Here is a 26372-nt window from a genome sequence, read left to right on the forward strand (position 1 = left end):
CGAGTAAAAATGTTTTTCTTTTGTTTGAAGTTGTTAAATTGTTGAGCTAATGTTAGTTTATTTAAATAATAAAATAGGTACATTGATTGATCATTTTCCTTCTCGAAGAGAATTTCTCGGGTTAATGATTGGTTCATACTCTGTGAAACGTAGCAGAAGATAAAAAAGCTAAGATCGAAGAAAATTTATCGAAATCTGTAAAAAAATTGTAATAAAAAATAAAAAAAAAATAAAAAATACAATAAAAAATAAAAATAAAAAATACGCGAACGTATTTACACGTTTTAATGCAAATTTAGCTTTGATTTTAGTGCATTGAAAATGTGTTTTTAATTAATTTTATAATTTTATAATCACCAGACATTGTACCATGACGTAACATTTATGGTTTTCTGAACATGATTACTTTGGATCATTTCAAGTACATTGCGTCAAATCCAACGTCGAGAGAGAAAGATAAACAGCAATAGTGAAAGAAGGCAAAATTTACGAATAGAAACAGTAACAAATAGAAACAGGGGAGAGAGCAATCTAGAGCGTAAAGGCCGGGGGACATTGTCCGCACTCGCTAGTGTAATTTCGATTTTCACCAGCGCATCTGGCGGTGGTTGACGGAAGCATTTTGTCAAACAATTTCGAGCCGCTTCAGAAATTATGTTCCTTTTCCATGTTTTTTTTTTTCACTTAAAATGGACTAGAAAAGTATTTCAGACATTTTCGCATAAAAAACGGTAAAAACTACTTCGGTTTGCGGTCCGACACGTCCATTCCCTCGATGGCCAATAAAAGCTTCCACCAGCCGCCGCCAGATGCGCTAGTGAAAATTACACTAGCGAGTACGGACAATGTACCCCGGCCTTAAGGTGCATTCGAGAGAGTTAGTAAGAATAATGCTCACAAAACACGACGATGGGACGAGCATTAGATTTTCATAGCTAAAAGTAAGCGAATTCAATACAAAAAAGGTGTAAAAAGATGTAATGCGCACTCCCACATGTAAAATCAAAAAACCACCTCGTCCATACACATTGGTCGATCAAACAGAACAGATACATAATTGTAAACCAATCTTTGCCTCAACCCTACCCATCTCAACGAGATTAATCGAACCACCAGGCGCCTCCATCTACAAACCACCAGGCGCCTCCATCGATCACCGCCATGAAAGCTAGCCCCGTACATTATTCAACGCAATCGGCTGATCAGTCACAAATAACGCGAACGATTGCTCCAAAAACACGGCGAATTGAATTACCACTCAAGCCGAACGTGGCGGGAAGTTTCGATTTCGATACGGTCCAATATCGAAAAATCGACCAACCAAAATCCAAAAACACGTTGTAATTGTAAATTGAGTAGAAACCGGGATAAGAATTTGTGGAAATTGTGGGACTGTGTGGGCAAAACATACAGAGGAAACCGGAAACACCAATCCCAAACCGTGTCCAAATCCTTTCCTGTCAAGGCGGCCCAGGCTTTACGGTACGGTGAGACTGCGAGAGTGACACAAGTGGGGAAAGAAAAGCCACGGGAATACACACCGAAAACACACCACAAGCAAGACAACAAACAAACAGCAAATCCCGGGTGCGTGGCGAGGAAATGGACGTAATTCGGCACTAAGCCCTTTTCGGTAGCAAAAGTTCGGCAGTAGCAAATGTGGTGCGTGCAGTAGCGTGGATTTATTTATTTATCGGCCGGTTTTATTCGGTTAGGCAGGCAGGCGGGCAGTGCCAACCACATTTCTTTGTTTTTCTTTCTGTTTTTTTGTGATTGGTTTCCGGTGCTGATTCCGGCGGAAAATTGAAAACACAAGCCTGCGATGCTGCGGAGCCTCGGAGCTCATACACACCCTCTCTGCTCTATCAGGAGTTTAGGGTAAATAAATAATTCCAAAAGTCCAAAATTTAATGATATCGCACAAAGCGCTTCGCAAGAAGCTCGAGATAAAGCCAAATCGAAAGGGGGGGGGGGGGTATTATATTCACCTCCCACCACCCACACCAGTTTGTGGAGGATTTTAGAACAAGCGGATTTACTCTGGCTTCTGATCGTAAAGTTTGATTAGATGATTCCGATGTCTTCCCTCTCTCTCCCTCTCTCTCTCTCACACTGTTTCCCCAAACGCATCGAATTAATGATTTTGTGGAGTAGGGAAAATTGATTTTACTGGCTTCATCGATGGGGTATGGTTTTCTTTAAATTTTGCATAACATTGCTTATTAATCCACTCAGCGCGGGAGGAGCGAGGGGGCCGCGAACACATTCGCTCGTGTTAATGAACGCTGCTCGCTAACGGTGACTGTGCTTGGGGCTCTTTTTTCGATGAAGGCTTCGGGGGTTTTGAGGGGGGAGCCACTGTTGTCGATCGAACAGAGTCACGAAAAGATTATGCTCACGGTGGCGTGACGATGTAAACAGGCGCGAGTGGGTAAATGTTTATGCTGCTGACGAGGGGAAGGGATTATATCTGTGTGGCGGTGGGGGAGAGTTGTCGCGTTGTTAAACAAAAGGGGAGAGAGGGAGATGGCTCAGCTCATTGTTATTGAGAGGAGGGAAAAACAAGTATGATTCGGAAAGATTTGGCTAAAACTGTCACGCGATTGGTGGATGAAAATTGTCTTTGTTTCTTCGAGTGAGGGGCTTGCGCTTGTACTGGTATTTCGATGATTGGAATGGTTGTTTAATAAAGCGTTGGCTGGCATTTAAAAAATCAAAACAAAATAGTTTTATAGCCTTTACATTGGTCTAATATTATGGCTTGGTAGTACAATAAATCTGTTGTAACAACAAGAAAACCGTTTATTTTGGAGACGGATAAAAGTTTAATACTTTACAGGGTTTCCCACGATTTACTGGTTGGTTTCCATAAGTTTTTGGTTGGTTCCCTTAGTTTTGTGTGTGTTTCCATGATTTTTTTTAGCGTTTCCCATAATATTTGTATTCCATAGTATTGATGTTGAATCGGACGATACCAATACAGGGTTTTCCAGGGGTTCTCATAGTTGTGGGTCACTTTCTGGACTCTTTCTTATGGGAAATGAACTTCATATGTAGGAAATTGGACTATATGGCACCCTTTTTGGACAGGCTCTTTGAAAATTAATGTTGGATTTGTCCATCAAGGGTGCTATAGAATCCTATTCCCATTACATTAAGTTCATTTAACGTAAGAAGGAGTCAATAAAGTGTCCCACAGCTATGAGAGCTCCTGGAAAATCCTGTAAATCGTGAAACGAGCTCAACAATTATGGGAGCCCAACTAATAAATCGTAGAAAACCCTGTAAATATACCTTGATTTAGACAACAGACAACAGGAAATACCTCAAGAGAGCTCTCTAAACCAGCGGTCGGCAAAGTCCGGCGCGCGGGCAAAATGCGGCCCGCCGCAACATTCAATCCGGCCCGCGAAAGGATTTGACTGATTTTGAAAGATGGGAAGCAACGATTCGTACACAAATTACTGAAGATCTTCTAGTATACCATATAAAACCATCGTACTTTTTCAACTTTTAATTAAAGATACTGAACGGTCCATCATTCCATAGTACTTTTATTAAAATTTGAAAAAGTGCGATGGTTCGAACTCGAGGCCAATATCCCCGTAGCTTTTGCATGAAAAAATATGCCATTTTCGACTGGCTGTAGAAAAAAGTAGGAAAGATAATTTCTTTACATTTACATCTGTTCAAAGGGAATTATTTCAGATTACTTGCACAAATATGTTCAAGACTTTGCGAATTGCCTTTCGTCAGTTATTAGGAATTTTCACCATGGTGGACGAAGACATGCATGATTTAAGTTCTACCTTCGATTTTCATCAATTCCTCCTAAGTTTTCGCTACAATTTCTGATCTGTTTCTTCATGTTTCCCAGGTATTATTTTAATGTTTGGTGGGTTGCATCGATATCCCGGTCCAGCTAACGCATGCAAAATCGACAATTGTTGTCCATTTTTTAATGCAACCGTTATGTAATATTAAAATTATTTTAACACCACAATAAGACTATCGGAATGAAGCTCGCATACGAAATTTTCTGATTTTTGTGTGTTGCTTTTTTATAGTAGGTACTATCAATTTTTAACCATTCTGGGATGACACAATTATAGGAAAACAGCAATAATAGCAATCACATTGCTTGATATCATCAACCAATTATTTTGTTTCTAAAATTATTTAATGTAATAATGAAATTACAATAATAGAAAACACGCTTTCTCCTGGCCCGCTGCTTTAAATCATTTACTAAATTTGGCCCTTTGCCTCAAAAGTTTGCCGACCGCTGCTCTAAACAATCTCGCTTGCCCACCAAACCGATGTTTGTGCCCTGAACTCCACTCGAAGAAAATATAATCACACATACAGCTGATGACTTTTTTTTCAATTTAATATAATTGCTCCCTTTTGCCTACGAATTCTGTCATTATGGGCCATTACGGGTTTGGGGCAGATGGCAACACCTGTCCTGTGTTGTTGAGACAAAGACTTGCTAAACCAAAATGTCTGAAGAATTCATTGGTAATTATCTAAAGCAAAGATAATTCAGTCTCTGGTTTTACTGCGTTAGATACAAACACTGTTTTTAATTTCTTTTAAAGTGTTTTGTATGTTTTTTCTTCTATTTTCTGTATTGTGTTAGCTTATCCAAATTAAAAAAGTTTAATAATAGGATAAATAGGTCTAATAGGATAATGAATTTAATAGGAAGTATGATGAAATTAAAAAAAAGAAAACAATATATTTATGGAATATCTATTTCAATATACCTAGTTAATATAAAACTAGATCAATTTTTCATCTTCTTGGTCTAACACAATTTGAATTCCAATAGAGCTCAATAGCCCCTCTGCACGTGCCACTTTTTGAGCGCGGGTAATTAATTTAATCCCTTTAAAACACTAATTAAAATAGTTTCATGCACAGTAAAACCAGCTTACCGTTTTTAAAACAAACAAGAAAAAAAAAACACTCCAGGGCGTCACTTTTTCCCCGTCGCCAGAACTTTCCGAACGATAAATTTCCACTACGCCACCGCTTAAAGCCAAACTTTACTGGTGTAGTACACTTAGCTCGCGTCGTTAATTGCGAAACAAGTTGCAAGCGAGCGCGAGCGTTTGTCTCAAGAACCCTCCTCCACTGGAAGCGTACTTACGGCAGCGATACGAACCCGGCCACTGACCCATGCTGATAAATGGACAGCTACCCGGCCAAACCATGGCATACTAAATCACTCGCCCAGCGACAGCAACTGTCCGGTTCGTTCCGTTTGACAAACATTATTTGGTCGGTGAAGTAAAGTACGGAAAATAAAATGCAAACGTATCCCCGACGCCCCGTCCCGTGGTTACTACACCGGGCATGGAGAGCAAGAAAAAAAGGGGAGAAAATAACGGCACGAAGAAAGAAAATCCCAACACGCACCGACGCATTCCAACGGTCTTGTAGCTCCATGATTAAATGATTAAAATTTTAAGAACTCCCTCCGCGGATTGCTCACCACTGCTCTCGGTTTCGGACTCACTCCATCTAAGAAGGCCGTGGCTATTCTGCCTTGCACGGAGGGGTGTAAGATTTCATTCCACAGTAAGCGCGGAGCGTTGCCATGGATTGCTTTACCGGGGGAGCAGCGCACTGGCTGCTCGGGTGTGTATTACGATTACACATCACATTTAATTAAGCTTCTCTCGCTCGGTGCTTCAGTGGGTGCTCTCGCGAGACAACACACACTGTCCTTTTGCTGGAGGGAGAGTAACCGAGATCACCAAATGGTCCCCTCTCCCCTAAAACGGAGCATTCCGCAACCGGATACGGCCGCTGTATGATGGGCGGCAGTGTAAACATTTACCTGCTGATTTCGACCTCGCCCGTCCCAGACCGCCGCACACAGAGCTGTTGTTGAGCTTTATTTGCGTCTGCTTAACGTTGCCCGAGCCTACTGCGATTTTGGCAGGCAAGGAAGGGTGCTGGGAATTTAATGACATAAGCGTACCGGTGCGCGAGGGAGTTTCCGTGTTTCTTTTCTTTTTTCGAGGTTGTCGTCGTTACGGCGGAGGTTTTTATTTTCAACACCGGAAATGGTCCGTTGCTTGGCGAAGATTGGCGGCACACAAGTTGTGTTCCTTGAGTGGCACAGCACAGAAACACACACACTGGGTCCCGTTTTCATCGTAAAATTCAAGTGGCTGTTTCTAGCCGTCGGTTGAAGGGCTTCCGGAAGCGAACAAGAACACCTTATTTAAAACGAATTTATAAAGCAACGCTCAGCAACGGGGCAACTACTACTATCTGTCAGTTGATGCCAGTTGTTTCTCATTTTTCATTCCAGTGTTTTAATCAAAATCGTGATCATCGTTCATTTCCTACCGAAAAAAGGAAATCCACAACAAAAAGCAACACACAAAACACGGCCAAGCTTTCTTAAGAAGTTCTTCTTTTTGCGCTTTTCTAAGCAACGCAGTCGCGCTATTCACCGGAACACGGCGAGGTGCTTGCGCAAAACTTTGCGCTACACTCGAAACAATCCGCACCCCGGGATAAGTGTCAACTCGACGCAGCAGACAAGTATCATATTTCATTTGCAAAAGTATGAGAGTGTCAAAGAATGAACTTGAACAAAAACAAACAAAAAAAATGGTTAAATTTTCTGTGACAGTGAGAAAGGAGATCTTGGGAATTTGGCAGCACTGTTTCGGCAACAGAAGGTAGAAGGCAGCACAAGCAGCGGCAAAACTTTTTAATTCACTTCACCATTCCAGTTGGGGCCCTCCCGCCAACTGAACCTTCCCAGCCAGACCAGTGGCCTAGCTGCTGGTGATTATCTATTCAAAAGGGTTAGTCTGTTAATTGTTTTTTTTTTTCGGGAGGGTCACCACATAATTTACTACTTCCGGCTGGACAGGGCTTGGATTGTGTGTCCACTGCAAAGGCCGTTGAAAGGGGAAGGCTGCTTATTTTCTTTATCTTCAATGCTAACTCATTCTCTGTATCTGTCTGTGAAGCTTTTGCTGTGCTTTGTGCCTTGGTGCGTCAAAAGAGCGAAGATATTAATTGCTTTCGAATTGGCAACTCATTTGAAAACAAGTTTCCTAGCCCAAAACCAGCTCCGAGTTTCTCATTTGTTGTGAAATAAATTGGTTAATTATTGCCCCCGCTCGCTCGCTCGCCATGGCCCGACCCTTTGAACAGATGGAGCAAGAGGCAGTGGGAACATTTGCTCCCGCTTCAGCATGGTAATGAAGCGAACGATGCAAATGATAATGAATATTTTACGAGCAAAAATGAACCCTTTATGTGCTATTCCCAGCGCTAGATCCATTTCACCAGCTGCTGTCGAATGTTTGATGGATCGGATTTTGCTGATTTTGCCTCCCTTAACAATCCCCTTCCTGTGTGTGAGTGGGTTATGCTCTATATGTTGATTTAAGCTTCGGCCGGAGCAGAGGTGAAAATAAATTTGCTTAAATAAACCATTCCAAATATCCCCACCGTTGAGTACCTCCCATGGTAGCATTAGCATCGATGAACGAACGCTTTCGAAGGTCATAGGTAAGAAGGCTCATACACACACACACATACACAATTTATCAGCAAAAGGGGGAAATGAAGATATGCAATGCAATTGATTTATAGTACAGCACGTCCTCGTGCTTAAATCGCTGCTGGTACGCTGCTGAAAACGCTTGCATTAAATTAATACCCCATGTTGAGTTTCTGTTTTTTGATTGAGCTTTAAGGCGCACGAAACATGCACCAAACCAGCAATTGAACTGCACGAACCACGAACCATTTGCCACGTGCACGAAAACCAATCACGGATCAATTTCACGGCCCGAGCGACGCTGTTCAATGCCGCAAAAGCGTGAGTAATGGTGATAATGGAGAACGGTCTGGGGAGGGGGAGGAAATTGAATTAAAATTCAATTTCTACCACAAACTTCAATAGCAAACAATTTTTGAAAAGTTCATTATGCAAAAATTGGAAAAAAGGAAGGAAAATCATTTCTCTCCCGTCATTTGACGGCGGTTTATTCGGTCCGGCGCTCATAATGCTATTACTCATCGTTTCCCACCATATTAATCCTCTAATCAATTGGGAATCAAATATTTCTTCCTTTCCTTGTCAAATATATACTTTTTTAAACGTACACACCGAGTAAGGCAAAGGAAATCTAACGCAACTGCTCGGTGAATGATTTTCGCTCATGCACGTTATTTAGATAGGAAGCAGCTTCGTGCTATTAATATCATTTGCTAAGCTGCTTAGGATTATTTAAGAAGCTCAATCAAAACAATGGCCTGTGCTTTTGCTCTCTCTCTCTCTCTATGGGAAAAAGCGCCACACATATGCTTTGTGCAGCCTGCACAGGTTTGAACCGTGCAGCAGCTGCTTCATACGCAAGCAAAAAAGCAGCAAATTTCACTCGCAGCAACCAAAAGTGTGTTTGTGTGTGTGTGTGTGTGGTGAGAGAGAGAGAGAGAGGGAGAGCAAAAATAAACAATCTCACATAGCAACGGCAAAGGGGGGGGGGGTTCGGGTTGCGTACCAAAACCCCCGGGAGCATGTGGTCTGTGATACAATTTTCCGGCCAGGACGTGCTGCTGCTGGTGCACAGGAACTGCTCAAATTCGTGGTGAATAATGAAACGAAAACATTGGCACGGGTGGGGCATAGAGAGAGCAAAAAGGGGTAAAAAAAAGGAGGAAAAACAGACTGTCGACGTGTGAGGTGAGGTATACACTGCCAAGGTGCAGTGCCAAGGAAGTCTGCAGGCGAAACATTCATTCCGTTCATACAATGGCATCGGTTAGGAAGTGAGTGTGTGTGTTTGGTGTTTTTTCCTCCTTCCTGTAGTGCACACTGGAGAGTGCATTTCTGACTTTTAAGTGGCTATTGTTGCAAAGGAAAACAAAGACCCCGTAGCAGTGGGGTGGGGATAAGTTTCCTTTTTAATACGGCAAAGGCGTCGTGTGGCAATGACTGCATTGTTTCTGCTTCCTGCTGCTTGGTGTTAGGCACTCGTTTGGCAGTGTTTTTGTTCCGTTTTGCGGCACTTGCATTTCGACAAAATTTGTCCGAAATGTTGTGTGCGTTTCAAATGTGGGAAAGATAAATAAGCAGAGAAGTTAGTTGACGGTTGGTACAACAAAAAGGTACAAAACTGTGTAAAAAATGTGGTATTTTTCATATACAAATTCACAAATCTGTTGGTAAATGAACAACGCTGTTCTACCCATTGCTTTTGAGCGTTCAGTCTGTTCCCGAGATACACGATTTATGCGTTCCCGAGGGATCCGCGTAATTCGCATATCCGCCAATGTCGAATATCACGCTTGTTCCCCAAAAAAATACAATTTATGAATGGCTATTTTTGATTAAATGTGTCTATATTATACACATCATCATCTTTTGCAGAAACATTAGGTACAATAGGCGACCGCTAACTTAGAGGTAAAATTTATGAGGAAAGTGCACATTTGCTATGAATTTCTGTTCGCATATATGTGTTTTTTTTTTTAACTGAGAATCACTCCATTTTGCGAACTTCGAGTTAAAAAAAAACTCCAGTAAAACACATCTAGTTAGCGGCCTCCTACTGTATTTATAGCTTAATGGCAGTTTAAATTTTTAGCAAAAAAGCTATTTCTTTTCTATCTAACAATTCTTGGAGCAAAAACGTATTGATATGACATGATATGATTACCTTGTCAGATTTAGAAAAAATCGCGTGTATCTCCGAATAAGTTCGGAACTGCGTAATACGGGAACAGTAACAGTGCACAATGGGCATTTGCCGGGATGAAATTCAAAAAATCAACTTTGTAATAGCGCAATTCCAAATAATAGGTTTTAATACTAAGGGTTAAACTAAGAAAAATACCAAATATGAGCTCTTTATCTGTTCTGGTTCTCTAGAAAACACCTCTCAAAGTCGAGATTTGTTAAAAAAACGCAGAAAAATCTTCACTTTTTTGGAAAACTTTAAACCTATGTAACTTTTTCAAATATGAACCGATTTTGATAAATTTAGACATTTTATAAAGGATATTTAGTCAGCTTTATAAACAGATGATTTGAGCTAAGTTAATTTTATGCAAAAATATACGATAATAACTGAAGAAACCTCCTGAAAATTTTCATAATTTTAATTTTTGACTTGATGCCATTATAAAAGTGGCGTAGAGTGGCGTTGTCTCATATATGTCACATCATAGTGTAATATATATACTATCAATCTGTGAAGAAATATTCTGCGAAAGTTTGCGAACGCGAATTTTATTGAAGTTTTTTCACATCAACTTTTTCTAAAAACAGACACATGCGTAACTAGGCGGCTCCATAGGTGCCTAGTGTAGCGTATTTCGTGTATTCTACAAAAATATATTCTACGTGCTTTTGATCAACTTTCATTTCAATTACGAAGCTGTGTATTTTAGTTTCAGCTTATGTACTTATCTAATATGTAAATTTCTATTCTAACCTAACTTTATCATTAAATATAATAAAGCAAATCAGAACCAAATACCTTTTGGTCCTACTGTAGAGTATAGAAGGATATAAGGAAAATAATTCTTAAATTACACGCATAACAGGAAAACGTTATGAATGCAGTAGCATCTATTGGCGTTTTGGGAGAAGAAACTCCCAAAACTCATGACAAACTAAATATAAGGATAGAGGGGAGATGCCTCAAAGAATATTTTGCAAAAAAGAAAAAGCATCCAGAAGGACATTTCCTATAATGAGCTGTATTCCTCTGATTCGTTAACCAGTTCAATATCAGTAGCTACACGCACTAAAACAAAGACAGCGTTCAACTTTACAAATGAAGTAAATACTCAGTTTGTAGCTATCGTTGAATTCTGATTTTTTTGGATAATTGTAAAATCAAGAACATCGGATTTTTAGTTTTATTACCCCTTCTGAAGGCAGTACAGGACTTGGAAAAGTATTGGATGAATATTCAAAGACAAACAATATGTGCTGCTTTTCATTACGAATTTGGGAACTACTTTATTTCAATGTACCTGCTCTATCTAAATATTTAAATGCCTTTATTCATGTCTTTAGAAATGTGAACTAGACGTCAGGAGCTTGTAATAGCATCCACCTAAGTTGTGTATGTAAATTTTTAATATTTGTACTACCTGTGAGTAAAAGTGACGAGAATTAGCTACAATTGTCCTATACAAAGCAGAAATAATTATCTTATTCAAAATTATTATGTTTTGTTTATATTTTATTAGTATTATTATTCATTTAATCTTCATTATGGAACATTACAGTATATTTTAAAATGATTTATACTATTAGCAACAAATAATACAAGAAAAAAAAAACACACAAAATTGATAAAACTAAGCAAAGATCCCTTAAAACACTATTTTAGGTAGCGCCAACTGGTGGTATGGATGCGAACTTCAAATAAAATGTTATTTACTTTCATAATACTTTACTACAAACGATAAAAACTAACAATTTCTGCAAAAATAATTTTATCCCGCAATTTGTTCTAAACTGCCCATTGTGCAGTGGGGTCCTTTCCGTTTGAAGTTCGTAGGCTGAAATTTCAGCCTGTCAGCTGTTTGCATTGTATAGCAGTTTTCAAGCAGCTATCTAAATCGGTATAATATACAGGTGGGCTTATCCCAAGGTGTATGAATTTAGAAGGCTGATTTTTATCGTTTCTGTTTCTGAATGAAGATTTTAAGAGTGTTTTGTGTATTCGTCAAGCCTCCAGAAAGCTTGTTTGAACAAAAGTTTTCACCCATCCTGTCAAAAAGTGTTATTCAAATTTGGTTATAAAAAACATGCATTGAGACCACCTGGACTACATACACTTTGATTCTGGATTCCATCACCAGAACTCTTTAAAGCGCCTTGGGATAAATGTAAACACTACCTTGTTTTACCATTTTTCGAGCAGGTACTCGGATCAAATGCTAGCTGATGCTAGAATAATCTAGACTGAAAATTGCAGACTAGTTTTGTGTGTGGTTTGGTATGAAGTATTTACATGATTTCAGCCTCCAACTGTCAAACTCCATACAAAAAACTAACTAGAATCGTGAAGGGCCCCAGTAGTAATATTTTCTAATTTCACACTACTAAAAACATTCATGATAGTCTCTGGTGTCTATAAAACAAACATTTTCTTGTGTGAATAAGTTTCTCCATTTAATTTGAGAGATATAAAAAGCAACCGCTTTTGCTGAGATTCGAACTTCTAAACACAGGCCACAGCGTATGAACCCAATCACGTTACCAACTGCACTATACGACTCGTCAGACTCTAAGCGTATAATTCGCCTACTGATTATTGATCATGCATGAACGAAAGAACGCAAAGCAACCGCAACGGTGAAAGAAGCTTACGCTTATTTATGCCGAACAACGTGACGCAGCATTTGCTGAGCTGTTGTTTAGCGGAAAATTAGCAGCTCTGTTGTTATTTATGTTGTTTCCCTCTTACCCGGATGTAGTTTCGGTAGCGTTGTCGTTTCACCCCCTGTTTTGCTAGCCACTTTGTGACGATCGTTGTGCTGCATATTTTAAGCTGCAGCGAGGGCATGCCCACACACATGAGCGGGATAAGTCGCCGCTTGGCGAAATGCATTCTATTCATCACACGCATCGGTGGCCGCCTTGTAGGTTGTGGGCGTGTTGGGTTAGTTAACCACCGGAGTGTCTAAAGTGTTTGTTTTTTTTAATCGCAAGCGACTCTTTGTGTAAGAGTTGTTCTGCTTGTACTTGCACTTCATCGACACCGATAGTATTGCTGTGTGTGTGTGTGTGTGGCTACAATTCGTCCCTAAAGCACCGTCCGTGAGCGCTACAATTGCTGTACAGTTTCGTACGGCAGTACGGCGGGCATGCACAGACAGTGTGGGAATTGCTGACAATGAGTAGATAACTATTATACCGCAGATAGATAGAGCGCTGCCATGGTACGATGGAGTACGCCTTTTGAAAACCTCGCTACAAGTACAGGCTTCTGAGGTTTCTGACTAGTAGCGAGGGGGGAGGTGTGGGAGCTTCTTGTTGTGGCCGGGGAGAGAACGGATAAAGTTTCATCGCGATGGAGCCCCCTTGGATGATGCTGCTCCTGTGGCACAGCTCGTTCCGTGGCACTAGTGGCAGCCGTACCACACAATCTCTCTCGCCCCACCTGCTCGCATTTCCTAGAACCACCGCCACGCAAAGTGAGCTGCCGACAGTTGGAGAAACCAATTTATTAATGGTGGTTTGAGTTGCAATTTCGTGGAGCGTGGAGCGAATTGCTGTAGCATTTTTTCTCTCTCGCCATTCCCTGGTATGGGGGTCGTTTCCCGGGCAGCTTAAAGCTTCGGTGGCTTTGTGCAACTTTGTGCAAGCGAAACCACCTGTGCTAGGGTTGTTTGTGTGCATATTTATCCTCCGTCGTCGGTGACTGGCTGGGGTTTTTTTGGTTAAACTTTCTCCTACCTGGTAGCACGTTAGCGTGGTGCTGAAAACTGTTCATGAAACTGTGGAATAAATTGCAGTTGGAGGGACGAGTTGAAGCAATAATTGAATGCGATGCGGGCGAGTGAATTACGTTGTCCATTTCGTGATCATAAATTCTCGACAAAATTGAATTGGGTTTGGGCTTTTGCAGACATATTAAAGAAGTTGTTTGAAAAAAGAGCTACCTCGGCTATACGAGTGGCAGAACCAAAAGGCAAAGCTAATAGACCAAAAATGACTAATCATGATGATCACAGCAGAACATTGCTCTACCAAACAAATTACTCATCTCTATTGGCGTATCGTACGGTTCATTAAAAATTGATATGACTCCCGATGGTTTGCAATCCTCTCGCAGTACGATACGTTCCACGTGCGCCCAGCCCCAAAGAAGCCGAAACAAAATTGCCAATTAGTGGGGCCAGCTGATTGGCTGATTTTGGGGAGTATCTGCCATCGTGTCTTTCATGTTTTTTCCCAAAAAGTGAAAGATTTGGGGCACCAGAGAAAGATGGGGAAGGAAATGAAGCAGAAATGACTGCGTCTCAAATAACGTTGCACCATTTCCTGCTTCCAGCGAGCTTCGGAGATGCCCCTTGGTAGAAAGTTAACGATCTTCCGTTCAGTCATTACGGTCATCATTTATCCGCTATTGTTAGCCGGTCAGGCGCTTTGAGCTTTCCAAGCATTCCGCCACTGAACACAGAGGGCCGCAAAATTGGGCTGCAAAATCAAACGTTATGAGTGGATTTTGCCGAGCATCCGATCCGAACTCTTCGCCACTGTGACAATTTCGACACAATGAAGTCCGTTTTGTCTACCTTTAGCAACGGTGTGCTTTTGTGTGTTTGTGTGCTACTGCTGCTGCTACAATACACCGGGAACGGTGTCCATCCGTGCGTGCCGTGAGAATGGACGCGCAACAGTAATTGGTTCGGGCAGGGCATTAAATTGTGCCACCTTTTCCGCACCAAAAAAAAAAAAACAACCCCTTCAATCGCAAAAGGTGCAATTCTAACACCGAGCGAATGGGAGAATATACCTTTTGCCGGAAAGTTTTATTATCCTTTTGTAAGGGAGTTTTTTGCTGTACATTGCCAAGAGAAAAGATCGTTGAATCCCTTTTCGGCCCAGCGCCGTTAGTGGGGCACGCGCTCGCACAAACAGCCGTACAGCCTGCTGTGGTACGGGTAAGCTACCAGCATCATCGACCGTACTCGACCATCCCCATAGAATGTAGCGAAATATTGTGCTAAATTGGCACCGTGGGTGGAAAGAAACAATAAAAACTCATTCAACAACCACCAACCACCCACTCAACCACCATCCTCTATTCAACCATGAACCGTAGGGTCGATGTGCTGCTGCTGCTGCTGCTGACCCCGAGATAGTACGGTCGCTCCCTGCCAGTAAGCAATGTGTATTGTTTTTCTTTGCACACACTTTCTCCCTGCTTTCACTGTGTGTGTGTGTGTGTGCTTCTAAAACGACCGAAACGGGCATGCCACTGGGGTCCCATATTCGCAGCATCCGCACACTAATCTTATAAACGAGACAGGCGCCTAGCAGCTGGACCTGGCCAGGTGAAATGCTCCTATCCATCCCCTTGTTCGCACAATCACGGCAGCAAACTTTGCCCAGGCAACTGTTGGAGCAGAAGTGATGTGGTGGCCGTGCGCTTTCCCCCCCCCCCCTCCTCACATACACTCTTGGCCTTAGTTTGGCGTTCTTGATGTGGGACGCGAACGTCCATTAGTAGGGGGTCCATCTTTCGGCACCGCGAATTGCGATCTGGGAGGCTGCCACCCGGATGATGGTTTGCAGTGGCAGTGACCTCTCCTCTGCCGTCTTTTACCCAATTATCCTTAATGGAGGATATCAATTTTAATTAATATTCTTTTCGCAGGCTGATGCCAGGGGAACTCCGAGCTGTCAACCGCCTCGGTGTGTACAAACAGAAAATGTTACCAGCTCGATAAAAGAAAACAACGAAGCGCAATGTGGAAGTGAGCTGTATCCGGGTGCTGTATCGTAATTATGTGGTCATAACGGTGTACGTGTGTGCACGTGTGTGTGTGGGCACAGTTTTCGGTGGGACATGGTATTGCATTTTTAATGCGACGGGTCACTTCGTGCAAATTAACTTGTATCAAGTGGAGTGGAGTGGATGAAGGATGAGTTTATTTTTTGTCGTGGGTTTTGGGCTGGTGGTTGAGGTCACTCGTTCAGTGTGTGTGGGAAGGCAGCAAGTGGCTTTATAATTATGCATCATACATTATTAATTGATATAAAACACACTCTGTATGTGTGTGTGATATTGGGGTATTGTATATTTTAAGCTACAACCTATTTACGGTTTAATTTATTAAGCACACGCTCGTAGGAAGAGGTGATGAGAGGTTTATATTCATGTTTATACAGGGCTTCTGTAGCCAACTCTTCATCGGGAGGCTCTCAATCTCATTTCAACATTGTCAATTGATTGTCAAATCATTCTAGTTACCATTGATACTCGGACTACCAATGCTACAGTGACGCCATCTATGGAGCCCTTTCCGTTTTAAGTTCGTAGGTTGAAATTTTAGCCTGTCAGCTGTTTGCATTGTATAGCAGTTTTCAAGCAGCTATCTAAATCGGTATAATATACAGGTGGGCTTATCCCAAGGTTTACGAATTTAGAAGGCTGATTTTTATCGATTCTGTTTCTGAATGAAGATTTTAAGAGTGTTTTTTGTATTAGTCAAGCCTCCAGAAAGCTTGTTTGAGCAAAAGCTTTCACCCATCCTGCCAAAAAGTGATATTCAAATTTGGTTATAAAAACATGCTATGAGACCACCTGGACTACATACACTTTGATTCTAGATTCCATCACGTCACCTTTTTAATGCACCTTGAGGTAAATATAAACAACACCGTGTTTTCGAGCAGGTACTCGAATCTCATTCTAGCTTTGAGGCTAGAATAATCTAGACTGAACATTGCAGGTTAGTTTTGTGTGTGTGGTTTTGTATAGAATGTTTACATGATTTCAGCCTCCAACTGTCAAACTCCACACAAAAAACTGACTAGAATCGTGAAGGGCCCCTGTATTAGTTTTTAGTTTCAAGCCTGTATTCTAGCCGAAAAGGAAGCATTGATTGCGTCTGACAGGCGAGAACACTATATAAAAAGATGTCTAGTTGAATGTCTACTCTATTCTACGTCTATTTAAGTAGTATTTTTTTTAATAATTGTACAAAATGACAATATTATTCGGTTGTAAGATGCAGGTTGGCCGGTCTCGTAGTACAGTCGTCAACTCGTACGACTTAACAACATGTCCGTCATGGGTTCAATCCCCAAATAGACCGCGCCGCTATACGTAGGACTGACTATCCTGCTATGGGGGGGAATCAATAAGTCACTGAAAGCCAAGCCCCACAAGTGGGTACAGGCAGGCCTTGACCGACATCGGTTGTTGAGCCAAAGAAGAAGAAGAAGAAGATGCATAACTTCATTGTTTTCGTACTGAAAATTGTGAAAAAAAATCACGTAATTTTAGTTTTTAGGTGCTGGCGTACTGTTCCTTTTGGACCACTTTCCCACTTTAAATTCCACCGAGTACCTCCTCAATCGAAAATATGATATCAGATAGTTGTTATTGTAGCTTCTACTAAAAATAAACACTGAGCATGGTGGAAACACGCCCAGCTGATAAAGTAGGTTAAAATAACATGCGGCCAACCATAAGGAATTGTCGAAAATACGTCGATGGCACCTCAACACTAATAATAAACCTTATTATTTAATCATTCAATTGACGCTTTCCCAAACCCCCCTCCCGCGCCAATTTAAACAAGCTCCTTCCGAAAACTAACCTCCTCCCCCCCGCTCCACGTGTGCCTCTATGCGTCATTGCCGGTGGATAAAATTATCCCTAAAACCGCGGCATCCCTTTAGACCACGCCGCGGCACTTACCTTGGTCGTTCGGGTCGAACTCGGCCTCCAGCTCCTCCTTGGTCGGTTCCCGCTCCGTCTGCTGGGCGTCCTGCTTCTGCTGACCCTCCGCACCGGTAACGCCGTCCCCTTGCTTCATCTCTCTGCGCACTTTGTGGCCACGGAACGCTGCCTGGATCTTTGTGGCTGCCGCCTCGACTGCGAAAGATGGCAAAAGATTTAGAGAGAGAGAGAGAGAAATAAGTAATGATTAAATATTGCCACTACGCTCTGCTCCATTGGGGAGGGAAGCAGGGGAAGTTTCTTTTATCGTTGTCGAGGTGTGTGTAGGTTTGTATGTAAGAAAAGCACAAAAAATGCGCGACTTGATACGCTTGCAGGCATCCCATTTCGTGGAAATGGCCAAGCGAAAACAATTGTGCCGGAATGTGGCGTAAAATAAAGTAGTCCATTTAATGAGCTTCTCCACAACTGTGATAACAGCAAGAAGCGCTGGAACAACATTCTTCAGGCTTTATTGGCTTTTACTTCTTTTTGCTTGCCCATTTTTTGCTCACCAGAATGAACGGCAAGGACGAAATAAGTTCCGCTGCGCTCGTGTTGGAAATAATGTTAAATGTTTGTCGTTTTGTCGTTTTGTTCCGCAAGTAACAGTGGAGCTTATATTTTCGGCTGAGCCTCCGAAGATGCCTGTTGCAAGCTCAGCAGTATATATATTGATTGCTTCGTCTTAAGCTTTCCAAGACTTGTTAATTTGCAAATACCGATACCGATGGGCTTTGTTTCCCGGTACGACAAAACCGGTGTTATTTCAGGCCACCGGTTGGTGATGTGTTATCTTTCACTTCACCTTTTACTGGGGCTGTTTCCCCCCCCCGCCCCCCCCCCCCCCCCCCCCTAAGGTAGAGAAATTCCGGCCGCTTTTGTGACAAAACTTTTCAAATTAGAGAACAGTTCACAGAACGGTTCACCGCCCTCACGCTATCGGATTCGAGAGACTTTGCACACTCGCTCGTTGAGCGTCCGTGCCGAGAGGACCAGAGTTTCGATAGCAATAAATCATGCGAGTCCAAAATTTTCCCTCCCCCTTTGGTGGCTTGTGGTTTTCCATGCAGGCGGCGGGCCTCGCTGTTTGCTTTGCAAAGTCCCTTTTTCCGATACATTGGACGCGTAAACAAATAAATATTGAATGTGCATTCACATATTGCTTGGGCGTTTTGCTGGCTGGGCCCCGTGTCCGTGGTAAAGTTTGACCCGCTGAGCTGAGGTGCAAGTAGGCCGGGTTCACGTTTTCCAATGGGAATGAATGACTGTGCTGCAAAGAAGAAAAACAAAACAGCACACGCACTGGAAGGGCAGCATTTCTGAGGATGTGTGGGTAAGGTCGGAAAGGTGTATAAATTATGATTTGTGTTGTTCGGGTGATCGTTATACCTTTACCCCCACACACATGTCTTTTCTGGGGCCAACCGTTCGTAGAGGACATATTTTCGCTCGTTACTTTCACCATTAGCGTCGTCAACTGGAGGGTGGGTGAACATGCCAGCAGTAGTAGGCTGTGCGTAATGGTTCTTCCCAGAACGGGGGAAAGCTTTTGCGGACCACGGCAAAGGGCAACGCGTTAGCAAGAGATGAGCATTGATGGCGCTTTGTTTCACATGCTTCATCATCCGGGAAAAAGGGAGCATTTTTCAATAATGCTCGGTGCTCGGTATTTTCAGCGTGTTAAAATGGCATTAGAGGCACGTAAAATTTGCCAATAAAGTGGGTTCTCGCCGTGTCTGTGTCATCTTGCTCGCACTGAAAAGTGCTATTAACATCACACATTTCCACCGAATGTGACCTGGGCGCTGTGGGAGCGGACGAGAAATGTCTCCCGGGAATAGGCCCCGGGAAGTTGGTGCCATTGTTGCTGCAGGCATCACGCGTACGGTGGGCAGAATTATTACGTGTTAGCGCGCCCGGGCGTCTCGCGATCGTGTTTCGTGATCCCTTCGCGGATGAACAAGCGTTTGCCGATGTGGGAGATACAGATTTAAAATGTTTAACACGTGAGGTGTTTGAGTACGTGGTTGGGTGTGTGTGCGACATGATTAAATTTTCGCTGACAGGTAGTAGAAGATGTGTGGCGTGTTGTACGCGCAACGCAAAAGCTGCCCAGCTGGGGTTCACAAATTTTCCATTGTTTTCAGTCCGTAAATGTTTCAATACCAAGGGATGTTAAAATGCCATAAAAGGGAGTTATTATGATTGAAACGACATGAATGGATGGTTTTTTGTGTGGCAGGACAGTTTATATTTATTTGGAACCTTCGAGATGCCTACGTGGTCCAATGGTGGTGTGTCAAGTGCTTGGACTTGTACGCGACTTGTTGTGTGCTCAAATCTGATCGGCACTGGAATCTTTTCGTCGTTTCTGGCAAGCATGTCTTCAATCGAGTCTTCTTAAATTCTTGAATCGAGTCTTCAAAGATTCATGAATATCTAAAGATTCATGAATCTCTAAAGATTCACGAATCTCCAAGGATTTATGAATCTCCAAGGATTTATGAATCTCGAAAGTTATATGAATCTTCAAGGATTTGTGAATCTAAAAGATTAATAAATCCATTAACCGTAAAGTTGGCAACCAGATTTACACCCGGCATACCCGGGTATTCCACACGTTTTGATGCAAAAAATTAACGATTTTCATAGTTAAACAATGCTTTCTATATTTTAATGCTGTAAGTAAGTAGTGCCGACCATATATTATCTTCTATTTCATTTATTCATAAAGTTTTTTCATTTTATTATAAAAATGACGGTCAAATTGAAATTTGGAATCGCTTGAATTTGACTCGAAAATAAGCACAATACGAAAAGAAGAAGAAAAGAAACGTCATTCTTCATACAAAATGTATGGAATACCCGGGTATGCTGGTTGCCAACTTACGTAGTAAAGATAAAAAAAAATTCGAAAAAAAAAACTTACAGGCTGTTTAAAATTACAACTTATGCACCAAAAAATCATAAATTAAAAGTTGATGGGCTACAGAAAATTTCAGGCCAATAAAAGCAGTGAATCAAAAGTTATTGCAGTTTAAAGTTGAAAAAAATACCCGGGTATCCGGTTGCCAACTTAAAGGTTAATAATCATATATCTCCAGTCCGTGAATCGTTAGAGGTGTATGATTTGCAAAATAGTTAATTTGCGCGATCTCACCAAACAACATCCCCAACATATTAAACAACATCTTAAACACGTCGTGGCTTTAAGCCGCGCATGCACCGTCTCCCCGTAGCAAAACAAACGATCCGGCTGCTTGGACTTGCCAAGAAGTCCCGAAATCCTGTATAGGCTGGCATGACCATGTAGGTTGTTGCTTCAAAAAGAAGAATAATGAGAAGCTCAAGCTCTATGATTTTTTGGAGATGTATGAATTTCATGAATCATGAAAGGATTCATGAATCCCTAGAGATATGAATCTTTTGATGTACATGAATCTTTTGAAATTCATGTGTCTTTTGAGATTCATCAATCTTTGGTGATTCGAGAATATTTGGAGATTTGAGGTTCATGAATATTTGAAAGTCATGAATCATTGCAACCGGGATTCAGATTCATTGAATTATTTCAAAGTTTCATTCAGATTCATTAATCCAAATCAGATCTACCCAGCACTAGTTAAGACGGTGTGTTACACCGCACTCTCTGGCATCAATCGAAACAAATACATTAGGCATTAAAAATGTATGAAATGGGTGTTTACCGTATTTGTGTATAAACTAACGAAATAATTCAAAAAAGGGAAAAAGTAAGAAAAATATAATAGTAAAATAATTGCCTCTTTTGTATTAGTGACGCATTATACAGCCTTAAAATTGCTTTAAAATTCAATTTTGTATCACAATCTATGCCAGCAATGTGTGTTTCCATCTGGCAACACACATTTCAGTCACGTTTGCGAGACAAGCTCACTTTGTCAACTAATTATTTGTCCCCCGATAGTTCGTTACGAGCTTTTAATATGCTTTGCTCCCATCGCTCCAATTATGATTGGCAAACTTGTGCAAAGCACCGGGGCAAAAACAAAAAACTTTCACCGAAGTGCATTTAATGAATTCATCACTGGTTTCCAATTAAACACTCCCAACCGCTCTACTCAGGAAGCAGTTTGTGTGTGGGTGTGTGTGGATGTATGGGAAAGCACTAATTACATTCATGTATGCTAATGAACGAAAATGAAGCATTCTTTTTTTTTTGTTGCGCACTGTTGTTTTTGCTCTTTCCAACTGACGGATTTGCACGGTTGAAACTGTTAGCAGGCGGTGCAAAATGGGTAGTAGCTGTTAGTAGCCCCTTCAATACGAGCCTTCCCTCCCCCCTTTCCCCAATTAGATTTCAATTGGAAAGGCGGGGGGATGGCAACAGCATTGCAATTTTGTACCGAAAGCAAAGTGTTGCAACTACTCCACACACACGCCCACCAGACACGTAGTGCAAACTAGCTAGAAGGCTTGATTTGCATTTCAAATACTTCCTGCCTTCTATTGCACACACACATAAACACACACACACAGCCACACATAGAGAGCGTGATAGATGGTGGCGCACTCGCTGTATTTACGTGTACGGGATGAAATCATGGATCGAAATGCTAATCGACCCGCCATCCGGTAGCGTCACAATATTTGCACCAAGTTTGAAATTTGTTGCGAAAATGTATTTCTATCTCTCTCCATCTGCTCTCTCTCTGCTGCTTGCTCTCTCAACCCACCCGTTAGTTGGGAAAGGAGCAAACTAACGCTATGCATTCTTTGCCTCATGTTGTGCTCTATTTCTCTGATCCTGCCAGTGCCGAAACTTTGCACCGTGCCTGATCAGGTGTGACGCAAACGGTGTGTTAATATTTTTCTTTTTTTGTGGGGAGGGAGGGGATTGCCCACGGGGGGTAAACCGGATAAGTAACGCAAGCGAAGCGAAGTTTTGATGGAATGCAGTAGCAGCAGCAGAAAGCTTTTGCTGCTGTATCGCTGAGCGCGGACAAACGAGCAGGCACACGGAGGTGGGAGGGCGGTAAATTCAATAAAGAAAATTTCCGAATTTGTTTACCCCGGGCCCTCCCGCTGCGCTGCGGAGCGCGAAGATCATCCGGTACAAGCCGGTTTAAGCCTTCGAGCTTTCACGGTATCGTTGTGGTTGTGTTGTGGGGGTCTTGTTCCCCCCCCCCCCCCCTTTCCATTTTTTACTGGCAAAAAGGTACAGCTCGTTACCTTTGCTGGTTGCTTTCAAAATTTCAAAAATCATCATGCTCCGCTTCAATTCCCCTCTCCTTTTTTTTGGCTGTTTTGCGAAATAAAGAACAGAGAAGCAAGGCAGCATTAAAAAAAAAGAGAAGAAACATTCTGAGATGTTGTTCGGGTCTGTCCCGCCGCGCACAAACAGCGCCTACTACGACCTGCCATCATCACCATAGCCGTACCATAAATGGTGTGTGGTAAAAGTTGCGTACGAAACTTTGTCGCTTGTTGTTGTTTTCTCGGTTGTGTGTTGTATTGTTGTTACTTTTTCCCTTTTAGATTGCTTTTTTTCTTGCTTTTCTGTGTGTGTGGTGCATGTACTTCGGAGGCCGTCCAGTTCCCGATGGAATGAGGTTTTGAGTGGGGTAAATTCATTCCACATGCGGGATTTTACGGGGTTCGCGGTATCTCGTACCAGCTCTCCGGTGATCCATAAAATATGATGCTGGAATCGGGACCTGGACCGGAAAAGCTTTGTCCCACCACCTGGCACACTGGTGGCTCAATCGATACACTGCGAACTGCCATCATGGAAAGGTAACACACACACACACACGCCCCAAAACCCGGTGTTTTTACAATAGTTCATCCGGGTCAGCACGGGTTGGTTGATGGGTTGAGCGCTATTTTTAGTCACCATTATTTGACATCCACCCTGGGGCAAGGCAAGAGCATGGAGAATGGAGCAGAGCAGGAATAACTCGAAACATTAACAAAAAAAAACGCACACACACACACATAGCGATCCATTTCTGTGTTTCGTCAGGTTGATGTCATGTTTTTTGTTGCTGCCACCGTTACTTTATTTCGACCATTTGTACACTAACGAGATGACCCAGATTGGCCTGCTTTTTGCAATCGATTGTACCCATCCCTCTCCTTCAGGGTGCAAAGGGCTTTTCCGCGGAAAAGCGTTTGTTCGATCCCCGATCCAATCGATAGTGGTTTATATGGGTTGGCATATTTATAAATCTATACCACCGCTTTACCACCGCACAGTGACACAAACTGTGCTTGCGAAAGGGCGAAAGCTCTGTGTTGAAAATAAATAAATTTATGACTGCTTGTAGCTCCATACCTCATACTTGTTACCCAAAAAAAAAAAAAAAAAAGAAAGACATCACTGCCGTAATGCTTTTCCTTAGGCTTATTTTGTTTTGTTGCTTGCTGCTCCGTTAGGGGTTGTGAAAAATCAAGATTAATCACGGGGCGCCCCTACTAAAATCAAGCAAATGTGCTACTCATCATGGCCGTCTCGTCGTGTGCGCGTTCCTTCGCCACTTATTTTTCCTTTTATTTTCCGCCCCTCCGCAGCAAACGGCAGCATCCCCATCTGAGGAGGCGTAATTTTTCATCTACAAATTTCTCACTTTGCCACGTCATCAGGTCTTCTTTTTTTCTTCGTTCTCTCTTCTTTTTTTGCTTTGTGTTGCCAGTGGTGGAAAGATGGGTCTGCTTGTGGATTTGGGCAGCCTTTTCGCTTGGGTACAACCTTCACGGTACACGGGCGTTTCGTCGAGATGTGTGAGCATAAATCATTCGCTTTCGCATAAAAGGTGGATTACGATGATTAAAATATGCTTTCGATAGGCTTAAGCTGCTTAAGCTTCATGAGAGGGATGTAGAAAGAGCTGTGATTTGAATGGAAATTCTTTTTATTTTAAAAGAAGAACCATTTTTTCTCTCGTGTTAAATGAGGATGTGATTTGGGTAAAATTAGCTTCACAAAAAGTGGAAAATTATATTTAGTTAAATAATAAATAAGCATTTCACATGCCTTCAAATTATTTCTTAATCTCTCACCCTAAAATAGCCCTGCTAATGGTGGCAGCCTCGTTTTGAACCATAAATAACCGATGAGTATCGCCCACCCACCCAGTAGTAGTACACCTTCAGGAGCTCACACAGAACGACCTGGCTGGGGTCCACGTCAGCATAGCAACATAGACACACACACATGTCGACCGAATGCCGATTAGTTCGGAACGATTGAAAAAGAAAGCACATAAAACTAGTGGTGATGGTGTGGCCCATCATGTTGGCTGGTCGGTTGGGTGGAAGAGCGCGTGGCAGCTCGCTTGTTAGCGTCTGGCCCCGCGGTGGTATTAAATTATCCACCCGGAAGGATATCGCAGCACCTGAAGGACGCTGATTATGTGACGTTGGAGGCCACGAACCCAACCCCCACAGGTGTAGGTGGAACTGGGTGGGTGGTCGACGCCCATTTCCTGGTGGCCGAAAAGCATGGTTCGTGCAGCTAAACTGCTTTTCCTGACTACAGGGACAGGGCCTACAAACTGATGGACGTAAATAATCGAGCCCTGTCAAATGAATCCCGTTCAAATCCCGGCCAGGTCCCAGGTGTGTGTGTGTGTGTGTGTGTTGTATCAATAAATTTGTTTATTATTCGGGGGGTTGGATTGCAGCAGTGAAAGTAACTGCCTTACGTTGCTTCCTTTAAATCAATGTTGCCTTTTCCTCTGCTCTATGCGACTATCGTCCTGCAGAAGGGAATTAAATTAAACCCCCAAAAGGACACGCCCAGCAATAGAAAAAAGAGCGCTGGACGATCGACAGCGATGCATTGGTGTTTTTTTGCTTTTGCTTCTTCAAGGTTGACTGAACCCAACCGAGGGAGTGGGTTGCCGCCTTTTTTGACCACCGGAAATTCGAGCTGTCGAATTTCTGTCAGATTATGTGTCTGAGGTGAAACGTGTCTGTGTTACGAGTTTCTTGGGGGGGGGGGGGGGGTGTTTTTTTTGTTTGGTGCGTGACGTGAATTTAGCTGTGCCTGAAGCTGAAGGTCATTCTATAGCTTGTATTGGAGCCAAGTTTGAAGATAAAGGCATACACATCTAAACATTCGTTCAAAATTGAATTTTGATACTAAGAAAGTAAGCGTTTTTTTTTGTTTTATTTTTATCTCCAATTCCAAACTCAATAGAAGAGTCTGGTAAGTGGAGCTAGAATTTTTGCTAGCCACCGGACAATTCTACGAACAGTAGAAGATCTTTATCGCGTACATACCCGGGGTTTGAAGCATGTTTGCGGGTTGAAATCGCTATCGCTTTCACAAAAGCTGTCCAAGTGTCGATAACGATAGCAAAAAAAAACGAAAAAGAAAAAGAGGAAAAGGCGACAGATCCCGGCACCGATACGGAGCTTTAGCCGCCTTTCCACCCGGACCAGAAGTGCACTGGGATTTGTGGGCCTTGTGCCGGTGCTGGTGCGCTATTCGCTTTGGAACCTTTCTTTTTTTTGTTGGCCCACACCCAAACGTTGCTGTATGGAGCATGGAGAAGTTGGCACCAGCACGGGGACACATACACACACACACACACACACCGGCAGGCGGTCTGCAGATGGAACGTTTCACCAAAACCCCGGTTGCTTGTTGTTTGGTCTGTCCACGATTATCTTTCTTATTTACGATCGTATCGGATTCGTTCTCATTGGATCGAACGAAAGGAAAAGCGGCAGAGGGCGGGGGTAGGGCGAGTGTTTGGAGCAAAGGCCCGACAAGATGAACTGAGCGGAAATGCAGTGGAATTGAGAGGAAATAGTTTACTTTCTATTAGTGATAGGGCTTCCTTTTCCCCCGGGGTAAAAGGTTGGGCCCTCGAGAGTGTGAGTTATGGGAGCTTCTTGGCTCCGATCGGTTCCGAT

At 42.5% G+C, this 26372-nt stretch overlaps 1 protein-coding gene across 1 annotated transcript in view; it reads right to left on the minus strand.

The window, feature by feature from the left end:
• Positions 1 to 26372, minus strand: part of LOC120955235 (neuromodulin) — a 75396-nt gene that overhangs the window by 5587 nt on the left and 43437 nt on the right. Inside the window, exon 2 of the mRNA XM_040375923.2 lies at positions 17445 to 17621. Coding sequence (XP_040231857.1) covers positions 17445 to 17621 — 177 coding nt within the window. The remainder of the gene's footprint in view (positions 1 to 17444; positions 17622 to 26372) is intronic.

Source organism: Anopheles coluzzii, chromosome 3 (assembly GCF_943734685.1).
Source record: "Anopheles coluzzii chromosome 3, AcolN3, whole genome shotgun sequence".
Classification (NCBI taxonomy): domain Eukaryota; kingdom Metazoa; phylum Arthropoda; class Insecta; order Diptera; family Culicidae; genus Anopheles; species Anopheles coluzzii.